Raw genomic sequence first — 24,035 nt, forward strand, 5'->3', positions numbered from 1 at the left:
GTTATTTACCTGTGGGCGGGGCTTGCACCGAATATAGCCGGGAAGCAGCAAGCGGCCAATGAGGAGCGTGCAGTCAAGCGCTGTCTTATTTTTTTTTATTGTGATGTTTCAGTCCGAGGGCAGCATTCAGCCAATCAGAAGCCAGCAGTGATGCCTGACTTGTCGAGGCTGTGTTATGGGGCAGGTAGAGTTTGGTAGTGGTTCTTCCTAGAGAGAGGCTCCCATCATGAGGGCCGTGACTGTGCCCTGTAGGATGAAGTGAAGTCGGCTGTATGGCGAGCCTTAAGAGGGATACTCGCCTGACACCCTGGCAGAGCACCCTGTGTGGGGGAGTAGCCGGGGTGGTGAGTCGCACAGTCACTGCTCCTCTGGATGTCGTGAAGGTTCTCAGCCAAGTGGGCACGTTCCACAGCAAGCAGGGCATCGGCGGGACTTTCCAGCTGCTGTGTAAGGCGGAAGGTGTGCGAGCTCTGTGGAAAGGTAACCTAACTGCCTGTGTGCGCCTCTTTCCCTATAGTGCTGTGCAACTGGCAGCCTATCGCAGGTAAGTAGTGCCCCCAATAAATGCAACATTTCTTTATCCCTTTCCCTTCTCTGTTTTTGATTCTTCAAACAAGAAGTCAGTTTAACTCCAGCTGCTTTCTGCTACATTGTTTCAGGAGTTACAACCTGTAGTGCAGTAAATCTAAACAGCCACACATTCTCCTGTGGACCACAATTACATTAAAAGGTCCATTTAAAACTGTTTGTAAATGTGGAATGATTGTATAGCGGGAAGATGCTTTTAATTACATTTTCTTTCATTATGGAGATAAAAAACTCCCAGTTTTAAAGTGGACACCCTCTTTAAATATAATGGTACATTGAAGTTTGTTATCACCAATATACTGTCACTGTCACAGACATATCTTTATTAACAGAGGAAATAAAGAGTGAAACATAAAATAGAAAATATTCTTGGGAATTTCTTAATATGCCTATTGTTTATTTCTGCCCTGGTTTCCTTCTGGGTTACTATAGGTTAATTGTGATCACAAGAAAGGGAGGGAGCATAACTCAGAACACCTCCTTGTCTGCCAATCCAGATATGAATTGGGTCAGCTGAGATGAACGTCACTGGCTTAGCATGAAATCCTGCACCAGTAGTGTTGCTTTCCCGGCCAGCCAGAGTGCATGCTGTTCCCTCTTGTATTTTTAGTCAGTATTTCAACTTACATTCCTGCCATCCAAATATTAGAGCAGTGCTGAATGGGAAAGAGCCAGTTAAATATAATCAACCCATAAAGCCTTTATTCTAAGGCTAAGCTATTAAATGCATCATGGAGAGCTAATGTAATAATTTACATTTTACTGATTTTTTTTAATGACTCTTCCTCTATTACACTCTTGCTCACATTGTGTAAGGGTTTAAGCACATGGGCAGATTCTGGAGATTTAGTCACCTGGCTAAAAGTTGCCTCACGAGGAAAACTTTGGGCGACTTTGGAAATCGAAGCGCCGCGAGTGCGTTGGCGCTGCTGTTTTGTCATTATAGCAGGGGGTCTGGTGCTGAAAAGGCAAACTGCCTCTTCCCCTTGCTGATTGGTGGATGTGCTGTACAGTTTTTGGCAGGTTTTGCCAACCTGAGATTATGACCGAATAGAACCATGACAAGGCAGAATACATTTTGTGGGATATAAAAAGATTGATTTACAGTTATGGTATACTAACAAAACGTATTGGTTTGAAACCAACAAAAATACACCTTCCTATAATTAAGAACTGTATGCTGCACTGATATATCTTTTCTTCTATGGCTAATGCCAGATTAGCTGAGAATCAGCCCCTTTTTTGGCATTGGCCTTTCCCTATTCCTGCATCTGAATCCATTGCATTGGCCTGAGTGCAGGCACGTGGAGCAGAGACACGTGAGTATGTATTTTGGTGCCGAAATCTGCTCCATGTGCCTGCACCACAGCCGACGCAATGGCTCTGGGTACAGGCACAGGGAAAGGCTGTAGTTCACTTTTTTTTTTAAATAGTACAACAGCACAAATAACATATTTAATTGCCATTTATATCTTATTTTTTTATCATTAAGATACCTTAATATCATTAGAACATGGGATGTTTTGTCACCAGTGCTTAATCTCCTCAAGCACCGGTGACAAATATCCAAAGTTCCCTTCTCACCAGCAATAATGTAAATCAGTGGGGAGAAGACGTATGCATCACATAGAAGGCAACATTTAGCTACTATGGGCAACAAACGCAATTAATATGTTTTTCCACTAGCAATTTATATTATTGGGTCTTTAAACATTTCATCACCTGAGCTGGAGGAAATTGAGCGTAAAGAGTAAAAACATCTGTCAGTGCCACTAGTTTTCCTTCCTCGGCCACTCAGTAAGCCAGACACGGACTCTCTATACTGTTACAATTTGCTACATTACTTGATACAGTATGTCAGCAACATCAGAGCAATGTCAGCAGCAAATGTTTCATTTGTAATATGGTAGAAACCCACATTTTATTATTATTATCACATTTTGGGGGATCAGAAATAAATGATGTAGAATCCAGGACAATTTTAAATCAGGGAAATGCATTATGGATTATTAATTGGTGGGACCACAGAAAAATGGTGTAAAATGCAGGGAAACTTAAAATTGGGGGATGTAAAATTTAGGTTTCACTGTAGTTGACAATAAAGCCCAGGGAGCATGCTGAATAGTAGTGATGTGGGGATCAACAAATACCTGCACTGACCCCAACCCACCTGGACTTAACCCCTACCCAATCCAACCTGGCCTGCTGTCATCATTTATATATCCACCCCTCACGGTGGTTGCCAGAGATGGTGCAAGAAAAATGAAGAGGTTGGGAGGTGGTGAGCCATGGGCAGAGTAAAGCAGGCTAGGAAATAGTTATACTTTAAAGGGGTTGTTCACCTTTTAAATTAACTTTTAGTATGATGTAGAGAGTGATATTCTGAGCCAATTTGCAATTGGTTTTCATTTTTTATTATTTGTGGTTTTCAGCAATATGGTTGCTTGGGACCAAATTACCCTATCAACCATGCATCAATTGAAATGAGAGGTTGAAATATGAATAGGAGTTGGCCTGATTAGGAAGATGAGTTATAAAAAAGTAGCAATAACAATACATTTGTAGCCTTACAGGTCATTTGTGATCCTTTATAATTAAATGTGCTCATAATCATGGGAAAAATTGAGATGGAGATTAGTTGCAATTATGTACTTTTTTTGCATTAATGCCCTATTCAGTCCCTTGAAGAAAGTAATATAAGTAAGCTTAGCAATGAGAATACTCAGGGCCTGGGGTTTTCTGGATAGCAGAATCATTATTAAACATTTCGATCGTTTGGATAAAGTGCAGTCAATGGGAGACAACGAACTTTCCGTAATTCTGGGCTTTCTGGATACTGGGATATCTGATCCAATATATTGTATAGTTTATCTGGAGCACTGAAATATAATTAGGTGCTGATGTACCTTAGTCAGCGTTGCTCTAACAGCTCTCATTACTGCAGTCTACGTTTTCCCAAATAAAAGTGTTTATTGATTTGATATGCTTTGAGAAAACAAAAAAAGATCAAGTTGTAATATCTTTGGCCTTCAGTGATGGGGGGGGGGCTAACAGGCTGTCAATAGCCACCCTGACATGTAATGTAGATTATATGATTGTAAGGCGTATGTACTTTTTATTCTTGTAACAACCTGTCCTGCTGCAACAATTTTTCCCTCATTGTGAGCTTGTGTTGTGACAGTAGCACAGTTTAGAGGGAACAGTGGTCATGGAGCTTAACTGCTGCTGCACTGGGGTCCATGTAGCACCTTGGTCTGCACAGAATGATCCATCAGTAATATTATTATTATTATTATATTTCATACAACACCAACATATTTTGCAGTGACAATATAAAGATTATATGTTGTTCACATCAGTCCTTGCCACCCTATCAGTGATGGAGTCAACTGGAAAGTTAGTAAAAAAGGATTTAAGACAAAAAGTAATCCACTGTTTCAAAACTGGTTAATTGTTTAAGCCTAACTTTGTTACCATTCTGCGTAATAGAAATGAAGTGGGATGGGAATGTACTGTGGCAGAAAGAACATAGTGAGTAGGCCTGAAACGCATACATTAATAGAAAGTATCTGTCCTCCGTTATTGGTGTAAGTAAAAATTTGATGTGATATTGATGATACTTTATTCATGGAATCCCAAATCCCAAATTAGATTTTATAGGTCTGATTTGGAAGCTGTAGAATAGTAGAACATATTGTTTTTGTGAAGAGACAGTCTCAGCCCTTCCAGCTGCAAAAAACACAGATACACCTAAAACTCCCACACTTGCACACAGCGGTCCATTTATCAACATTCTCAGAATATTAGTGGTTTTAGAGGTTTTCGAAACCGCGATTAACTCATTGTCTCTAAAACCGTAAATGCCATTTAATTTATTAAAAGATAAAAAAAAACTTTTCCTGAGAATTATTGGTAAAAAGAAAAACCAGGAAACCTCTAAAAGACTTTTTTTTTCATCTCGCCGTCCGACTAACAGTTAATTTAAAGGTGAACAACCCTTTTAAGTCTTTATATATACCTAAACAGGATCATCATGCTGGATAGATAGGATATAGTTTGTGATTTAGTTGCTTTAGTGATAATTGGTACCATACCAAAATAGATACTAGTGTATTACACTTGAATTTTTATGTTCTAGGTTTACTTCGCTGTTTATGGATGATTTGGGCCGGATTTCAAAATGGCAAGCCATAGTTTCAGGTGGTCTGGCTGGAGTGGTTGCAGCAGCTGTCATCTATCCAACTGATGTCGTCAAGACAAGACTAATAGTTCAGAACAGCCTTGAACCAACATACAGAGGCATACTACATGCTTTGTGTTCTATATATTATCAGGAAGGATTCCGCTCTCTCTATAGAGGCATTTCACTATCTGTGCTTGGTAAGAAGTAAAAATATCTTTTTTTACTCTATGATTTTGCCACAGGAAGACATGCGCTTGGCAATGGTTTTGAGCTTCCCGTTCCAATATAGACCACCTCTCCTCCTCCCAGCAGAGCCTGTGTCTGCAGATACCACACCACAGAAAATATTCTGAATGTGCCTAACTTTAATGTTCCTTGCTGCATTGAATGGAAGCTTCTCTTAACGAACATTAGGGAAAAGTATAGTTTTTGTAGGCACATTGCAACTCCTGTAAAAATGGAAATGGAGTTTTGTAGTACATTACTTGTATTCAGCAGTTCTGTAAGGTGATGAAAGGAGACTGAAATATAACACACAAATATTGTGTCCGCCTGTACCTCTTCCACAGTAAAACGGGGTGATACCCATTTCTACGGCCTGATGTGTGAACCTGTATTTGTTTTTATTGTTTTGTAAAATGAGACCAATAATGTATTTTTCTTTTTGTTAAACCAGGAGCAATTCCTTTCTCAGCAAGTTTATTTTTTATGGATATTAGCTTGGATAGAATCTGGCAGGAATCTGGTGTTCACTTATCTCCTCTTCAGCATTTTGCTAATGGCTGTTTGGCAGCAGCAGTAGCACAGACCATGTCTTTCCCTTTTGAAACTGTAAAAAGGAAAATGCAGGTAAGGGATATTTCAATTAATAATCATCTGAACTACTTTAATATTCTTATTCACCCTCCTGTAATACTTACTATAGTTGTCAGCACTTGTTTAGCTTTATTCTTGCCTAGTGTGTCTTTTATATTTGCTTTAGATTTACACAAAGCCTGTAATAGTATTTCAATGGTTCTGTTTCTTCATTTTAAAGGGACTAGGAATTATGAAAGAGTGAGGGAGGAGACAGATAATGCATCCATCAAGGGGAAGATTACAATGGCAAATAGTAGAATAGGAGAGAAAATGCAAAGTGGTATACAGGAGGAGGAAGAGGGTTGGATGAAGTGGCAAAGTAGAAAAAATTGGGTACAAGGACATGATTGGGATGAACAGAAAAACACAGTCGCAAAGTATGTTTGAAGACAATTTTTAAAAGATGAGAAATGCACAAGTTGAAGTAGCGAAAGAGAGTAAGGGAGAAGATTGAAGTGGACTGCTGGAAGAAGTAGAAGCAGTGAGGGGAGAACAAGAAAAGGAAGGATAAAGCTGAAAGGAAGTAAATGAAAATACAGTTCGAGTATGGAAGTAAGAAACTGTGTTTGTGTATCTGTACATACTATTACTGCCTAAAATTAATAGAACATGCAGAATACTGTTTCACCTCTAGGTGGTGCCCTATGAATAGAATTGGGTGTACTCTTCCTATCTTCCTGTAAATGGTCTACTTCACTATAACCCCAGTAGATGGAACGTTTGTTCCCTGCTCTCCTTTAGCACAGACAACAAAGGTTACCTTCTTACTGGAATAAATGTAAATCGCTGGTGATAAAATATTGCATCACATTTATTTAAGCATGTCTGCCATCAGCCTAATATAACTGGGCTGGTGTTGTTTTGAAATCTTCAACATTTATTTAATCCTTCCTACATTTTTACCCCATGAATGGTAACTTTGTAAATGTGGCATTTAACTTGCTGAGACCCATGTGTGACATTGCCTTATCCTCCATTGCTTTACAGAGATAGCTCATCAGCCCCTGCAACTTAAACATTAACGTCTCTATGACATTCACACACAATGGGGTTAATGTCGTCAAGATCCTGCCTGTGGGAGGAAACTGGAAATTTTTTTAGATGGACAGTTAGCTTTAATAAATAAATCGGCCATACCCCCATGATATGGATTACTAAACAAGTTAATTCATTACATTAACCCAAAAGTCTGCATAAGGAGAGATGGACTTCTGCATAAAGGATAATTTAGAGAAAACTGTTTATTTCAGAAACGGTACAGAACTCTTAATTAATTTGTGTTAGGAAGTGTATTTCCTGCAGATGAAGCTTATATTATACTTCTCATTTTCATAAAAGTTGCAAGGGCACAGAATTTCTTTACAAGGCTCTTAGTTTAGTCAGTGCGATCTATATACACCTGTAATTACCATAAAACGTATGAACTTTAGCTTGTGTGAATAGATGCATGAGCTTTAATCACACAATGCTTGATATGACTCAGATGAGAAGCATGCAATACACTGTGAGCATTCCAGCATGTTGAAGAGACATGATAGGACACATACTGTTATTTTACCTGCACTATTTGCCACTGCAGCTTAGTTTACAGCAATAGTAAAGGGTTCCTCTCATGATTTCATATCTCTAAATTCAAAATGCCACTAAACACTCCTGTTTATTAAATTATTCTGTAGGTCACTGATTATTAGTTAATTTTTATTTAAATACCGCAGTACTTGGAATTTGGGAGAGTGGTTTTCTGTGCACAACTGTCCAATCAAATGGCTCATATTGAAAGGGGACCTTCATGCCCAAATTCATATGGCGATTTTAATCTGGTCACTAAACGTCTAACAAACATGAAAGATGCATTGTCCTAGATTGAAACAACATATTCCCTAGCAACACCGATTCTGTTTGCCAACAGGCTGTTAACTCCCTTGCCAACAGCATAGACTCGAGATTGTTGGCAGGGAAGGGGTTAAAGAGATTCAGTTCACTAGTGATATTAGAGCAGTGACACACCTCCTGTTACTGAACTACAACTCCAAGAATACCATGACAGCCTGCTGGCAGGTGTTGTATCGTATCAGTCAAACAGTCACTGGCAAAGGAAAGGAAAGAAGCAAATGAATCCAAGCTCTGAGTACACATTTTTGTAGACAGAGTAAAGGGGTTTGAGTTAACTTTTATTATGATCTAGAGATTAATATTCTGAGACAATTTGCAATTGGTTTTCATTTTTTATTATATGTGGTTTTTGAGTTAGTAAAAGCATTTTATAGTGTAGCTCTTCAGTTTGCAATTCCAGCACTCAGCACAGGTTGCTAGGGTTGAAATTTCCCTAGCAACCATGCACTAATACAAAAAGTAGTAACAATACATTTGTAGCCTTACTGAGCATTTGTTTTAAGGTAGGGCAAGTGACCCTCATTTGACAGCTGGAAAGAGTCAGAAGAAAAAAACACCCAGACATTTGTGCAGTGTAGTTTAAGGGAAGCAGTATTGGATAGAAAGAAATAGTGAGAGGCTGCAGCAACACCTTTTTAGATCTTGATTTTTTTTTCTCATAAGGAATTACTGATTATAAATGAACTTTTAAGTTTCAAGACAAATGAAGATTTTCCTAAACTGGATTCCATCAAGTCACAAAAGGCTTATTTTCTCAGTGTCCATCAATAATTACAGAGCCAGATCAAAAGTTAAGGGAGCTCAAGGCAAGCCCCCAGGGTCGGACTGGGGGGCCCGGGGCCCACCGGGATTGCTGGTCCAGGGCCCCCCGCCCCCTACTGCGCCGCACCGAATTCGGCCGCTGGAACGCTGCCATGCGCATGCGCGATCGGCGCTTCTCTTGCGCATGCGCAAGCGGCGCTTCTTGTGCGCATGCGCGAGCGGCGATGCGCATCGGCGAAAACTTTTTTTTCCCGAAAATTTCTATATGTACGGGGGTCTGGCCCGGCGGGGGCCCACGAGGTTCGGGGCCCACCGGGTTTTTTCCCGGTGTCCCGCCGGGCCAGTCCGACACTGCAAGCCCCTGGCTATCAACGATCCTCCCTACTCCTCGCCTCACTTACCACCAAACACAATCACCGGCCTGATAGCAGGACACTGGACCCCCTCCAGCTGTGTAAAAATTCTTCACAATTACAGAATCTGGGAGGTTTTGAAAAGGCAATGTCACAGTCAACAAAAACCTTCCGTCAGCCATTCCCTTCATATTTTTCCTGTCAGGTGGTCAGTGAGTGACACACAAAAAGGTGGCTCAAAGTAAACAATATAAAAAGACAATAGTTATTGAAATGTGTGCCAATATGACAAGATCTGATTCACTTATTAGGATAGGAATTATTTGTTGGTTACAGAATATATCCATTTCGTTTTAAGTCTGAGGAAGTGGCAGCAGCTATGGCCCAGTATGGCAACCAAATAATCCTCAGGCCTCACCAGCATTGAAATTGGACCACTTCAGTTTAAAGAAGAAGGAAAGGCTTTTTAACTTGGGGGTGCCAAAATTGCAGCAGAATAGTGCACCAGCTCTGGGTTCTTCCAGCAAGCACTACAGAGCCATCCTCGTGTCCACTTCTTTCTTTAAATTTTCCAGGGTAGACGTATGCACAACAGAGTAAAAATAGCCGGCTGTTCGGCTGTGAAATAATTCAGCTTTTTACTCTACTCTGCATGCATAGCTGCTCAAAGAAAGAAGAAGCAGTAGGAGGATCGCTCTGTAATGCTCACTGGAAGAATCTAGGGCCAGGCAGTTTCTGCTGATCAAAGCACCACCCCAGGGTATCAGATAAGTAAATATAGTCACTTGGGATTGACTAATTTTTGGCACACTGAGTAAAGAAAGATTTTCCTTCTCCTTTAAAGCGTTGGTTCACCTTTAAGTTAAGTTTCAGTATGTTATAAATCGGCCAATTCTGAGCAGTTTTTCAATTGGTCTTCATTTTTTCTTTTTTATAGTTTAAGAATTATTTGCCGCCTTCTTCTTACTCTTTTCAGCTTTCAAATGGGGGCCACTGGCCCCTTCTAAAAACCAAATGCACTGTAAAGCTACAAATGTATTGTTATTGCTATTGCTTTTTATGACTCCTATTTCTATTCAGGCCTCTCCTATTCATATTCCAGTCTCTTATTCAAATCAATGCATGGTTGCTAGGGTAATTTGAACCCTAGAAACCAGATGGCTGAAATTGCAAACTGAAGTGCTGCTGAAAAAGCTAAATAAAAACTCAAAAAACACAAAAAAATTAAAAAAATTAAAACGAACTGCAAATTATCTCAGAATATCACTACATTAGATTAAAAGTGAATTTAAAGGTGAAAAAAACACTTTAAGAAACACTTCTCTTCAGCCTCCCACAATCAGGATAAGGTGCAGCTCGGCATTTTCTTAAAAGATTTTACTCGTGTAATTAGGGATCCTGCTGAAAAAGGCCGAATCCTGAACCGAATCCTGGATTCGGTGCATCCCTACATGTCAGTTATAACTATTGCCTGCAATGTTTTTTCAGTTGTTCCAGCTGATCAGTATTGTGAATCTGACATGTGTATGTCAGCCCTAGCTAAGTAAAAGCAGGACTCCAGATGAGAGTGGACTTGCTAAAAGCTTCTCACCTTTCATATTTGCCATTATCTTCTGTCCCTCCCCTTTACTTGTTAATGTGTGATCCATGTGATACACTTTTTAAGGTGTGTATCGCTGTGGCAGTGATTGACTACAGATATGTAGATCAGTGGCATAATTATCAACAAACCCTACAGTCCCCAGTATCCTTCCATGTCTTTTGATCCACATATCCATGGGGCCGTGGGGGGAGGGGTCACAATAAGACAATGAGTGCTAAAAGTTTTTTATTGCCCAGAAAAGTCAAGTTGCACCACTGATGCAAGCATTTTTATTATAGGAGAATGTTCCAACCAGTACACCATGCAAAGCTGTATACAATCACATTTCTACAAAAGGAGCTCTACATTACATAATTACAGGGTCTGGGCCATCTGGGTATGTTAGCAATTTTGAAAGTTGGCCAGCAGGGAAATACTAGATCCTTATGATGACACTCCCGTCTAGAGTCCTCTGCTATAAATCTTACTAACGTGACCTTCACTGGCAGAGAGTCAGAAGAAATCTGCTAGTAAAGAGTACTATTACTTTGAGTTAGTAAGGCTAAATATTCACAAAGACAACTAGAAAACTATAGCCAGCAGATTTAAATTTAGTAATTTTTCTGTTAATTCCAATTCTTTTTTTTTTGGTTTGTTTCTAGATTTTTCTAAAACTGATACTGTTTTTTTGCTTAGAGATGCCGCAGGTTGTTTAATATGTAGAAGAAGGTCTAGATTTGGTTCTGTATCTGAATGTATTTAAATGGGGTGAATATAGTATTAGTTTTCTCCTGTGAGTGTAAAATAGACTGCACAGGGCCAAAGGTGGTTTATCCACAGCAGGGGTCATGATGGCACCTGGTCCTAGTTTCTTAGAGGGCAGTATTATAAACTGTAATTAAAGAGCCACGGATAGCCTGAAAATATTATAAGTTACAATCAGGCCTGGATCAACTTGTACTATGTGTCCCTGTGTTGCTGGTTCATTCTAAGAATTATTATACACAAGTTTTAGTGAGTGTTGTACCGTAAAGACATCACTACTCAATGTTTATAACTGATGACATCACTAGTCACCATTTATAAGGATATCATTTAAAAGATATTTATGGCTTTTGTGTATATTTTATATATATATATATATATATATATATATATATATATATATATATATATATATATATATATATATATATATATATATATATATATAATTTTTTATTTTTTTATTTTTTTTTGTACTGTATGCAGTGTCAGAAAAATATATTTAATTTACATGAAAAATTCTTAGGTAGACATACACAAACTTGGATTTCTTGCAGTGGCTGTGGTTAGTTGTTAGTTTTTCTGCCTAAAGCAAAGTGTTTGTTTTGTATATCCCTCCCTGTTCCACGTACACACAGTGTGCTAAGGACACTCATGCAGGCCGCCACCAATGCTACTAACAGGTGTTAACCTTTCGCCTGCACTTGTTCTTGAGTCAGTCCTTCTACTACTTACATAGAAATGTTATCCCAGTGCAGTGGTGATGTATGATTTACCAAATATAACTGGCTCCAAAAAGCAAAAACGTTCTGTCCCTTTTCTTTTCCTTAACCTTGCAGAAAATGAAGGCCCTCTATACCCACCCCTCCTTCAAACCCCAGGACTTTCCGCTCTGTTATTATGCCTCTTAACGCAGACCTTATTGCAGTCTTTTGCCCTGGAATTTGGAGAGAGCACTTTTTTGAGTTGTTTATAGTGCCATATCTTGCTTATCCAGTATTTGTACTCCTTTGGCCTGAGATAATGTGTCCTTTCAATTCATATGGAGACAACCTTCAACCTATGGACAGAAAAAGCCAGGGTGACCTTTGACTGAAGTGTAGTGGCAACAACCTCCCAACCTAGTCAGTAGCTGCATTTTTTTGTATGGACACTGTATATTCAGGGTGGAATGTTGGGTATTTTATTATGTCTGAAGCATCTGTCCAAGACTACTATACACCCTGGCAACCTTGCCTCATAGTAATGAAACCTACTGCCCACTGCTATTAATCTATCAAGTCTGACTGCTGCATGGTTGCTAGGGGAATCAAGCCTAGCAACCAAATAGCTGTTAAAATTCCAAACAGCATAGCAAAAAAATAAATAAATCATTTTTAAAAATTATAAAAATGAATATCAAATGCAAATGGTCTTAAATGAACTTTTAGCATGATGTTGACCAGTGCTGTCCAACTTCTGTGGTATTGAGGGCCATAATTTTTCTGGCCTAGGTGGTGGAGGGCCGATAATGAAAGCCAGTGTTGACCACTTCCTGTTTTAAACCACACCCATGTTACCACAAGACCATGTCCATATTAATGATGGTAGTACACTAAAAAAAAAAAAAATGTTTGCTGCTCACAGAAGGGATATCACTCATGTGAAAAAAGTCATATTAAAACCAACCCTTAAATCTATTTTCCTCCTCTTCCTCCCCTGTGGATAACACAGCCCCCCCCCCAGCTAAACACATTAGGGGGCCCTAACAACAATTCCAAATGCTAATAAACCCGCGGGCTGCCAGTTGGACAGCACTGATATAGACTGTGGTATTTTAAGGTGAACTACCCCTTTAAGCAACAAAGTAATCATTACATTGAAGGGTTATAGCATTACCAATGAGAAGCATACATATTTCTATGCAATAACATGGGCGAGCACTGGGCTGTATGAAATCTTACCCTAGGCTATTAGCTTATCCTTTCACTAATACTTAAAAAACAGGTATGACGAGTCTTGGGTGTGTTCAATAATTCAAGGAGATATTTCAGGCTCTTCCTGTGCAAAATACGTCATGTGTTAATATCATGTTCTATCGCTCATCTTTAAATGAACAAATTCAACATCTATGATTAGTCAGCAGGAATAACTCCTTATTTTTATAAATACATGTTAATAATAATAATAATAATAATTTTGTTTAGAACAAAAGTTCACCTACAGACAAAACTCCCAACCTCGGCAGGCACATTTATCAAAGGTTTTTTTAAACTACTTTAAATTTGAATATACATGAAATTCAATTGTGGGGTTATGTGATAAACAAAATTGAATATCTAAATCTCGCACATGTTTTACCAACTTGAAAACATAAATCTAATTCGAATTGACTAACCTCGATTCCAAGTTTTTTTCAGAAAAAACTTGAATATCAGGAAGGCTAGTAACATGTCCAAATTGGTCCCTGGATGTCTCCCATTGACTTATACGTGAACTGGGCAGGTTTTAGGTGGCGAAAAGTCGACTTTGAGTTCTTAAAGGGCCAGAGTATGATAAATCTCAAATTTGAGATTTTTGACTACAAATATTTTTTGAAACTGTTCATCCTGTTTTGTCTCAGAAACTTTTCTCAAAAACAGTTTGGTTTTGGCAACAATACAAGTCAGATTACATCCTCTGTGGCAGTTGCCCTATAATCTCACCCATATCCCCTACTTCTGATAATACCCTTTAATTAAGAAATGTCAGTGTCAACCTTTGAGGCTGTCAATCAGTATCTCTCTTCTCATGGTCTTCAGGGCACCACCCTGTTTTTCATGTTAGCTTTCAAATAGTTTTTGTTAGCCATCTACAATGGAGTATCATCTTCTCACTAAATTATCTGCTTAGGCTATGGGCACACAGACAGAAGGCTCCAGCTGCTCCCAGCTTGTGTATATTTGCAGGCTGAGAGAAGCGGATATGCTGCCTGCCCCTGTTCCATTTATATGAATCCAATCAGCCTGTGTGAGCATGCAACACCGGAGAATTCAGCCCAAGTAAACAAAAGGAGGCATCTCCGGGCTGACCTCTGCTGTGTGTGCACACAGGCTGATTGGATTCAAATAAATGGAACAGGGGCAGGGAGCAGATCCGCTTCTTTCAGCCTGCAAAAATACGCAGGGTGAGAGCAACTGCCTGTGTGCCTTAGGTGTTCCTCCAGGATTTGGCCTTGGTCCCTTGTTATTCTCATTGTGTACTTTGTATACTTTCTCCCAACTAATTCATTTAATTCCTAATTCAACTCTACCATAAATATACTATCTCCTCTTCTAAACTAAATCCAGATCTCTTAACTAAGGTCCCTTATTGTTAGTCAGCCATTTCTACTTGAATGCCCCAGCATTTGTGTACTGTAAAATTGTTTAAGGCAGAAGTGGTTGTATTCCCCACCCCCTCCAACATCTAAAACATTCCAGAAACGTATGCAAAGACTGATCCACTGAGCAGTTATGCCTGCAGGATTTGCTAAATTCTGTATCCTGAAGCGATCCGAGTGCCAGCCCGCTGGCGATTTCATTCTAGCCGGTGGGATGGCATTTAGAGGAGATTAGTCGCCCGAAGAAGAGGCTATTTGGTGACTAATCTCCCCCAGTAGCCTCGTCTGCCACCACCCTAAACTTACAAGCTACAGGGCATCCAAGGGGCCACCCCCACTCTACCCCAGCACTGCTGAATTCAGGCCTAAGGTGAAACAAAATGCAAAAAACCCAATCTTTCAGATTTTTTTTTTTTATTGATCTCTAGAGGTTCAGTCTAAATATTCAGGAGGTTTTGTTTTTTTTACAGTGAGAGCTGTGAAAATGTGGAATTCCCTCCCTGAATCAGTCGTAAAGGCTGATACATTAGATAGCTTTAAGAAGGGGTTGGATGGCTTTTTAGCAAATTAAGGAATACAGGGTTATGGAAGATAGCTCATAGTACAAGTTGATCCAGGGACTGGTCCAAATTACCATCTTGGAATTTTTTTCCATAATTTGAGGCAAAATAGAGAGGCTTCAAATTGGGATTATTTGCCTTCCTGTGGATCAACTAACAGTTAGGCAGGTTATATATATAGAGTTAAAAGGTTGAACTTGATGGATGTGTGTCTTTTTTTTCAACCTAATTTACTATGTTACTAAGTTATATTGTACTGTATGAGTGACACTGAACTGATGATGACAATTGATTGACATATAAATATAGTTTTTCATAATCACTTTATTATTTTTCATAATCATTTCCCCCCACCCTGTTTTTTTTTCTTTCTGTACCCACTTCCAAATGGATAGAAATGCAATTAAATGTGTTCTGATATTTTTGCATTTAATGCTTCGTGCTAAAGAACACACTGGCCCAGGGTATACTGTTCTAGTGAGCACCATCATCTTTTCTTTCTCTGGCCTTCATTTTTTTTTTTCCTTTGTTTTTTTTTTTTAATTATTTAGTTTTTTTGTTAAGAAATTTCAGCAGCTGGTTGCTAGAGGTCCAATATAACCTATCAACCAGACATTGGTTTGAATGAGAGACTGGAATATGAATAGGAAAGAGCCTAAAAAGAAATATAAGTAATAAAAACTAACAGGACTAACATGTTATCCTAATCAATCGATTGTTCTTTTGATGCTGGGATCAGTGATCCCGATTTGAAAGCTGAAAGAGGAAGAAGAGGAAGGAAAATAACCAACTCAGAAAATATAAACAAACAAAAAATAAATAAGACAAATTAAAAAGCTGCTAATAGGACATCCTGTATTGTAAGAAAAGTTAATTTAAGACTTATGCAATACCTGCCTGATGTATTTCTAGCTTTGGCAATACACCGCCCTGAAACTGCTTGTGCCACCTGTATTGCATTCAGTGGAAACTGCCTGTCAGTGCTGGTACAGGAGGTGATTTGTGTTAAACTCATGGTGGATGGTTTGGGGCATTCCTCTGCCTATTTTGCTATCTATTAATGTATGCTAAATACATTTTACTCTGCTTTTTGGGAAAAATCCAACTGTACAGCACCATGTGGATACCTTATAAATGTAATGGTATTAACTCCTAACAGATGCATTTTAAAGACATTTTAAAGGAACAGTTTGGTATAAAAACTGGATAAATAGAATAGTCTATGCAAAAAAATATGTTTCTAATATAATTAGTTAGCCAAAAATGTCATGTATAAAGGCTGGAGTGACTGGATGTCTAATATAACAGAACAGAGTACAACTTTCTGCTTTTCAGCTCTCTAACTCTGAGTTAGTCAACAACTTGAAGGGGAGCCACATGGGACATAACTGTTCAGTGAGTTTGCAATTGATCCTCAGCATTCAGCTCAGATTCAAAAGCAACAGTTATGATCCATGTGCCCCCCTAGAGTCTGGGAACCAATCAGTGGAAACCAAGAGAACTAAAAAACAGGAAGTAGTGTTCTGACTGGATGTCACTGGGGTGGATTTTAGCCCAAAAGCGTAAGAGTATTTCTGTGCTGAACTTTACACTGTGTGGGAAGTGACAGGTGGTTGCCCCTAAAGTCTACACTGGTGATATTGAGGGTTTTGCATCTGCAAAAAGAACTGTGTGTGACATTAGCCTAATGATTTAGTACCTGCTGTAATAATTTCACACATTTAAAAAACTAAGTGGCAGCTCTAGATGAGCATAAAGTGCCACAAACTGACATTTGGTTTCACCCAATCTGCCTATGACTACCGTATATACTTGAGTATAAGCTGAGTTTTTCAGCCCCCAAAATATGCTGAAAAACTCTACCTCGCTTTATACTCGGGTCAAGCGCAAAAACAGTCGCCGGTGCCTAAGAATAGTCGCCCGGTGTCCAAGAATAGTCTCCAAGAATATTCGCCGGCGTCCAAGAATGGTCGCCGGCATCCAAAAACGAGATGCCGGCACCTCCAATGGGAGCAGAAACCCTCAATTTTTTGATTGAAACTTACCAGAAACTGCTGCATTTCTCACCCTCGGCTTATACTCGAGTCAATAAGCTTTCCCAGTTTTTGGAGGTAAAATTAGTTACCTCGGCTTATACTCTGGACGGCTTATACTCGAGTATATACGGTATATTTATTTGCTTCCCTAGTGGATATCTGATGTATTTGAAAACCTTTGTTTTTTAGCTTTTACTACACAGCCCCTGGTGTTTGTAACAGAGTTGGTGAAATCAGTGGCATTAATACATCTAGGAAATATATGCAAAGTGGTGCCTTCTGGAATCAGAAGGTATTTACTTGTCTCATGCCATACACACAGCACTGCCTAGATAACAAAAATGAGAGTTTTGATTCTCCCATAAGGCATCATGGGTGGAGACATGCAAATCACTCCTTTATGTCCCTTTGGTCAACTATGCATCCAGAACCACTGGTTTATAGCACAGATACAGCCTAATGCAGGGGTCAGCAACATTTACTATCAAAAGAACCATTTTGCCCCTCTCCCACTAAAGAAAAATAGTCTGGAGCCGCAAAACATAACACAGCTTATAAACTTTTTTAACCTTTTTTTAATTTTAACTGTTACAACAACAGAATACAACAAACAGAAGTGCATTGTGTATATGCAGGGCTACTTTGAAATAAATTAAACACAGAATAGCCCTATTACATGCTAGTGTTCTCATCTGTTTAATGTGACTTCTGTTTCTGAAGCTCCATGCTGATCGTCTCTCTCTTGTCTTAAGTGTGTGACCGCGGTAAGGACCATGATGAATAGTCTTGCTGTGGCTCAGTCTTGCCTGTCACTCCTGGGACTTCTATACAGCCCTCGCACCTGCTGGCTGCTTCTTGAGTGTGCTTACTGCGGTCGTACACTCAAGAAGCCACCAGCAGGTGCGAGGGCTGTAAATACGGCCTGACAGGCAAAGCCGCAAGACTGAGCCGCAGCAAGCAGGATGAAGAGCCGCATGAGGCTCTGGAGCCGTAGGTTCCCTACCCCTGGCCTAATGGTTCAGAGCCATAAATCCAAGTTTGCAGACAGCCTGTTTTGATCTTGTTAGATCTCATCAGTGCAAGATATTGAAACATGGCTTCTGAGAGGTAGGACTTGGAGAGTAGCAAAATGGGGAACCAAATCTGGTATGGTGAGAAGGATCTGAAAGGAGCCAAAAAGCCCTTAGCTAGCAATTATATGCAAAGTGATGCCTTCTGGAATCAGAAGGTATTTACTTGTCTCATGCCATACACACAGCACTGCCTAGAAACCATTAGGCTGTATCTGCGCTATAAACCAGTGGTTCTGGATGCATAGTTGGCCAAAGGGACACAAAACAGGGATTTGCATGTCTTATGGGAGAATCAAAACTCTCATTTTTGGTATCTAGGCAGTGCTGTGTGTATGGTATAATACAAGTAAATACCTTCTGATTCCAGAAGGCATTACTTTGCATATAATTGGTAGCTAAGGGCTTTTTGGCTCCTTTCAGCCCTTCTCACCATAACCAGATTCGGTTCCCCATTTTACATCTAGGAAAGCAAGCCCCGTCCTTTTTGCCTGCTTACAGCCTTTGCTGTAGGTGACTATGCTAGCACACGCATGAGTTAATCTTCTTACTTTCCTTTATTATGTCTCTCAGTATTACTAATGTACAAATGGGGCCATAATGACCGTTGTAGACCTGCCCCACTTTTCCCACCCATAGGCAACAACAACCCTTTTTAGGTGCATTCTGGAAAATGAACCAGCAACCAATAAGGTCCTCGAAACAGACCTGTGTATGTTGTTGGCAACGAGTACAACCCTGCAATAGTGCAGTTGTAAGCAACATTTGTTTTAGCAACGGTGCTCAATGTATGTGATAATGCGTAATATTTACAAACCATATGATTTTATCTTTTTCTTAAGTGATGTCATTTTCTTCAAATCAGGCACAGAGCCAACTTCTTCCTCACTGTGGCGGAGTTGATGTCCATTTCAATGGGATGGTCGATTGTTTTAGGCAAATTGTAAAGACAAAGGGAGTGCTGAGTCTTTGGAATGGTCTTACTGCCAACCTTCTAAAGGTAATTAAAATATGGGGGTTATTTATTAAACCCCGAATGCCAAAAACCTGAAAAATACCTGTTTTCTAAAATATAAATTTTTGGTGGAAAAAAACCTCTAATTTTTCAGGATTTATTTTACCCCTAGGGAGGATGGAAAAAGTCTGAATCCGAAAATCCGGTATCTCAGACCTGTCGGAGTTGCATATAAGTCAATGGGAGAAGTCCCAAAGATATCCTAAACTGCACTGGGTTTTGTGCAATAATCTGTAGATTTCTTGGTATTCTGGCAAAAATCTGAGTTTTCGGGTGGAAATTCCAAAAAATTCTTACGATTCGTTTTTTTTCACGATTTTTACTGTTTTTTTCCCACACAGGAAATTTTCGGGAAAACGTATTAAATAAATAAGGGGGAAAAAAATCTTTGCTGATTTGGTCGGAGTAGTTTTCAAGCTAAATTCAAACTTTTATAAATGGGCCTCTATGTGTTGCTTTTGTGTCATTCAAAGGGACAAAGGGTTATTTTCTGCTCTTTCTTGCATAAGAAACAGGGCAATGGTGGCCATGGCATTTTCTCAGGGAAAAACAGAAAAAAAGCACAAATCCTATAACTGGGAAACGCACTTTAGGCAAGCTACTTAATTTAAAAACGTCACTTGTGACCTCACCCTTACTCTGCTTTTTTAAAAACACTCGACTCCAGTTTCAGCAGAAACGCCAGTACGCCAAGGTAACTCCATATTATTGTACTCTATGGGATCCGCAGGTTTGGAAATACACTTTGCTGAAATACGCTGTGTAATTTCAATATGGCGGCAAGACTCTCATGAGATTTATTGTGCACATATGTATTTGCGGAATTGTATGCTGGTGACATAATTACACTGCGTATTGACGATCAGTTCAGCTACATTTTGCATGTAAATTACTTTTACACTTGGGTTTTTTTCACTCCTTTTTTTTACTAAAATTCTTCCGTGTGGAATTGTGGGGAATTAGAAAAAACTGAAATGCATGTTGAGAAAAGAAAACTACAGGCTGAAAAACGCATATTATCATGCGTGTGTGGTTTCATTGGCATATTTATGCTCAACTGAGCGGTTTTTTAAAATGCAACATAATAACTCCACGTGTGACCTCGACCCTAAATTTTGGAGTGATAATCTAACTGTACCACCAGCTACCACTATGGGTCTTTGAGGACGGCCCCTAGTACTATAAAATGTTTTAGATTTAAATGTTTCTTAAATGATCTTTAGAATTGATAATATACTTGCTTCAGATACACAATTTAAAGCTGTGAAAGCAACATCCCTGTAATGACAGGTACAAGTACAAATACAGTCTTTACCTACCCATTTATATATATATATATATATATATATATATATATATATATATATATAATACACAAAAGCAATGAATATCTTGTAAATTATATCCTTATAAACGGTGAGTTCTGATGTCATGAGTTATAAATGGTGAGTTCTGATGTCATTTCTGTCACATGACTCACTGAAATTTGTGTATTATAATAAATAAAGTACCCCCAGTTGTGAAACATGAGGATATTAGAAGTTACCTCGGAGTTCCATGACCTGTATAAAAACACTCGGCCGAAGTACTTTATTCACTATTTATTTTTTTATTCTAGGTGGTGCCCTATTTTGGCCTGATGTTCAGCACATATGAATGTTGCAAGCGGTTTTGTCTTTATCAGAATGGTTATATTATATCTCCTCTGGGTTACCAGTTGACCCCTGGTGTAGATCAGAGTCTTCGACCTCAGGAGTTGCAGGAGCTACGCAAATTTCTACGAGCTAAGGACTTTGCAGCCAGAAAACCATCACTGAAGAGTTGATTGTGGAAAAAATATTACAGAAGAAAGATTGATAAAGCTGGCCACCGGTGAACAGTTTCTAACTGGGCTTTAGAACCAACTGTGCTTGTAAAACAGTGAAAACCATTGCTTTGGGTGATTAAACTCTGGTGTAATGACAGCATAGTCAGTGGGCAAGGAACTCCAAACTGAATGATGGCTGAATTTGGCACGGGAGAAGTAATGAGCCATCCTACAATTGCATGGTCCCAAATTTTCTCTGCACTGACTTTTCGGCCAGTGGGCTGATTAATAGGATACTATTACACTAATATCTGGATGATCGGTCAGCTATTTATAGCAGCCAGGTTACAAAATAATGCTTATGATTGCTCAGCTTGATCCATACAGTATAATGTTTGTGTATCTAATGTATGTGCATATGTGTTGGAAATAATAGCCATGATCCCACAGTGCTTTTACTTTTATATACCTATTTTTCTGTTTAGGGCAACATTTAACATTTCTATGGAAATTTTTTTTTCTGTATTATACTTCTAAAATGAAGTGGATCTGGTGTAAAGTGAACAGATCCCGGCAGTAAAGACCTAATACAATGGCTCGAGTACAGCAACAGCTGTGCGGCCTTCATTTTTTTAATCTCTGACCTAGCGAATGCTGTTTCCAGCGTTCAGTAGTCAGATTTAGCTCCTCTCATCATCTGTTGAAAGCTATTAATCTCTCCTAGAGCCAAAGAGAAATGTGTGCAATGACAAATCCATCTCTACGTATCAGAGCAGGGTCAGCGTGCTCAGATGGGATGTGTTTTACTACGAGGTGATCCTGAAAGAATGTAGAAGTGGATATGTCTTGGGAACAACACTCCAAGGATCCATTGACCTCTTTGGCATGATACAAGCTACTTAATATACATACAAACCAGGAATATAGAAAAGTTGAATATTAATTGCCACTTATCGCATAATATGCACTTACCGAATTGCACCCTAAGTATCCTCTACCATATTTCATCAAATGTGTTTATTTTAGGGGACTAAACACTAATGGTACGAATTTCTGTCCCTTGGTGCTGTAGCACTTGAATCTGTACTCTCCCTTAAAGGAAAGCTTTAGTGTAAAAATAAAAACTGGGTAAACTGATAGAATGATAAAATGTTCCTAATGTATTTATTTAGACAAAAATGTAATGTATAAAGGCTGGAGTGACTGGATGTGTAACATAATAGCCAGAACACTACTTCCTGCTTTTCAGCTCTATAACTCTGAGTTAGTCAGTGATTTGAAGGGGGGGGGCCACGTGGGACATAACAATTCAGTGAGTTTGCAATTGATCCTTCGCATTCAGCTCAGATTCAAAAACAACAGTTATGGCCCATGTGGCCTCAAACCTCTGATTGGTTACTGCCTGGTAATTGATCATTGGAAACCAAGAGAGCTGCAAAGAAGGAAGTAGTGTTCTGGATATTATGTTAGACATCCAGTCTCTCCAGCCTTTATACATTACAGTTTTGGCTAACTAACTATATTGAAACATTTTTTATTTTATACTGAACAATTCTTTTAATGTCCCCTCTAAGCATTTTCATACAGTTAAACTGATTTTAGAATAATACATATTCTTACAGTTGACTGCTTTTAGAATAATAAATATTTATCATGTTAGAGTTAGTACTTCTATCCACTGAAATGTTCTTGATTAATATTGTACAGCCCTTATGTGACAGAGCTTCAAGTATCAGTTGGTTTTCCTTAAGGAATGGTATAAAAGGACTCTTAACTGGGATCTTCCACTAACCTAGTAAACACTTGATGATATCTTGTTTCAAAGAAAGAAAAGTGTAAACGGTGCAGAAAAAGTGGGCACATTCATTGCTTGTATTCATCAGAGAGCGAAGGAGAAGGAAAAATCCTAAGGAACTAGCTAAGGAATTCACTATGGCAGCTCCAAGTTACAAATAAGCACATCAGAGTGCAGTGTCATGGGAGTTCTACCTCACTCCTCCAGAATTTAGAGCCCTACATATGCTGAGAATAATGGCCGCTGTAGTTTTGTAACATCTATTCTAAAGCAGTGGCCTCCCACTGACTGCAACTGCAAATATTATAGCCATATTTCAACCATAAATGTCTGTATATTTTCTTTATCTTATAATAAACTATAGATCTATATTTGTTCTACTTAAATACTGTAGTCTATCTTTATTATACATTGATAAAGTCTTTAATAAATTTAAAAGTTTTATTAAAAAATTATGCTTTATCTTGTGTTTCTGTACCCAATTTTTGACAATAAGAAACCAGGCCATTATACAGGACCCAATTTGATATTTAAAGATGAATGTACTGTTTTCTTCATTACAAATGCCTATAAAGTGGGACTGCCTTCCCCAGGGCTTGGAAAAGAAATCTGAATGTATGAACTTTGTCCCTGTTCATTGTGTCCCCTTACTCCACAATGGTATCAATAGGTAGTGATTTCATTGGTCAAGCTCTTACACCACACCCACTCTCATTTCAGTGTAAGACATTCTAGGAGGAGATGATTGGGTTATCACATTTAGATAAATATATATATATATATTGGTGTATGACCAGTTGTACAACTAACATTGATGCTTTTGAACTACATAACCTGCTTAAAGTCTCCCTCTGCTCTCCTCCCGGTGCACCTGGTACTAGTCCTTCAGCTTCATTGCTCTTCTAATAAGCAATGATGAGTGGGTCAAATTACAGTTAGTCATGTGTTGTTCTAATTGGAACATATCCCAGCCAGTCAATCATCTAAACACTATGAGGCCCATTTATCAAAGTCCGAATTTATTTCAATATTTTCTGAAAAGATCTCCGACCAATTCCACACTGTTTTTTTCTCCTTATTTGTTAATACACTTTCCCAAAAATTTTGTTTGTGGGAAATAACCCGGGAAAAAAAATTAATTTCTTGGATTTTCCACCCAAAAACTCGTTTTTTTCTGATTTTTGCTTGAAAACCACAAAATCTTCGAATTATTGCACCAAACCCAGCGCAGATCAAAATATCTTTGGGACTTCTCCCATTGACTTTTATGCAACCTTGGCAGGTCTGAGATGCTGGACTTTTGGATTCTGACTTTTTCCATCCTAGGGGTATAATAAATCCTGTTTTTTCCACTAAACAAAATCAGATTTTATACTAGAAAAACTTGAATATTTCGGGTTTCTGGCATTCGGAGTTTAGCAAATAACC

General features: G+C 38.9%; 1 protein-coding gene across 1 annotated transcript; it reads left to right on the top strand.

Moving 5' to 3' along the window:
• Positions 1-17: 17 nt before the first annotated feature.
• slc25a43.L (solute carrier family 25 member 43 L homeolog) lies at positions 18-22,047 on the top strand. The gene is made up of 5 exons (XM_018229923.2): positions 18-544; positions 4,727-4,968; positions 5,448-5,620; positions 18,856-18,990; positions 20,624-22,047. Exons 1-5 carry the CDS (start codon positions 273-275, stop codon positions 20,828-20,830), a joined length of 1,029 nt encoding a protein of 342 aa, XP_018085412.1. The 5' UTR covers positions 18-272; the 3' UTR covers positions 20,831-22,047.
• Positions 22,048-24,035: the final 1,988 nt, after the last annotated feature.

The sequence above is a fragment of the Xenopus laevis genome, chromosome 8L, assembly GCF_017654675.1.
Source record: "Xenopus laevis strain J_2021 chromosome 8L, Xenopus_laevis_v10.1, whole genome shotgun sequence".
In the NCBI taxonomy this organism is placed as follows: Eukaryota; Metazoa; Chordata; class Amphibia; order Anura; family Pipidae; genus Xenopus; species Xenopus laevis.

Bases quoted from the DNA above. Each gene is read 5' to 3' on its own strand.
- slc25a43.L (XM_018229923.2), top strand. From the start codon at position 273: ATGGCGAGCCTTAAGAGGGATACTCGCCTGACACCCTGGCAGAGCACC. The intron at 545-4,726 runs GTAAGTAGTGCC...TTTATGTTCTAG, and splicing joins CAACTGGCAGCCTATCGCAG to GTTTACTTCGCTGTTTATGG. The intron at 4,969-5,447 runs GTAAGAAGTAAA...TTGTTAAACCAG, and splicing joins CATTTCACTATCTGTGCTTG to GAGCAATTCCTTTCTCAGCA.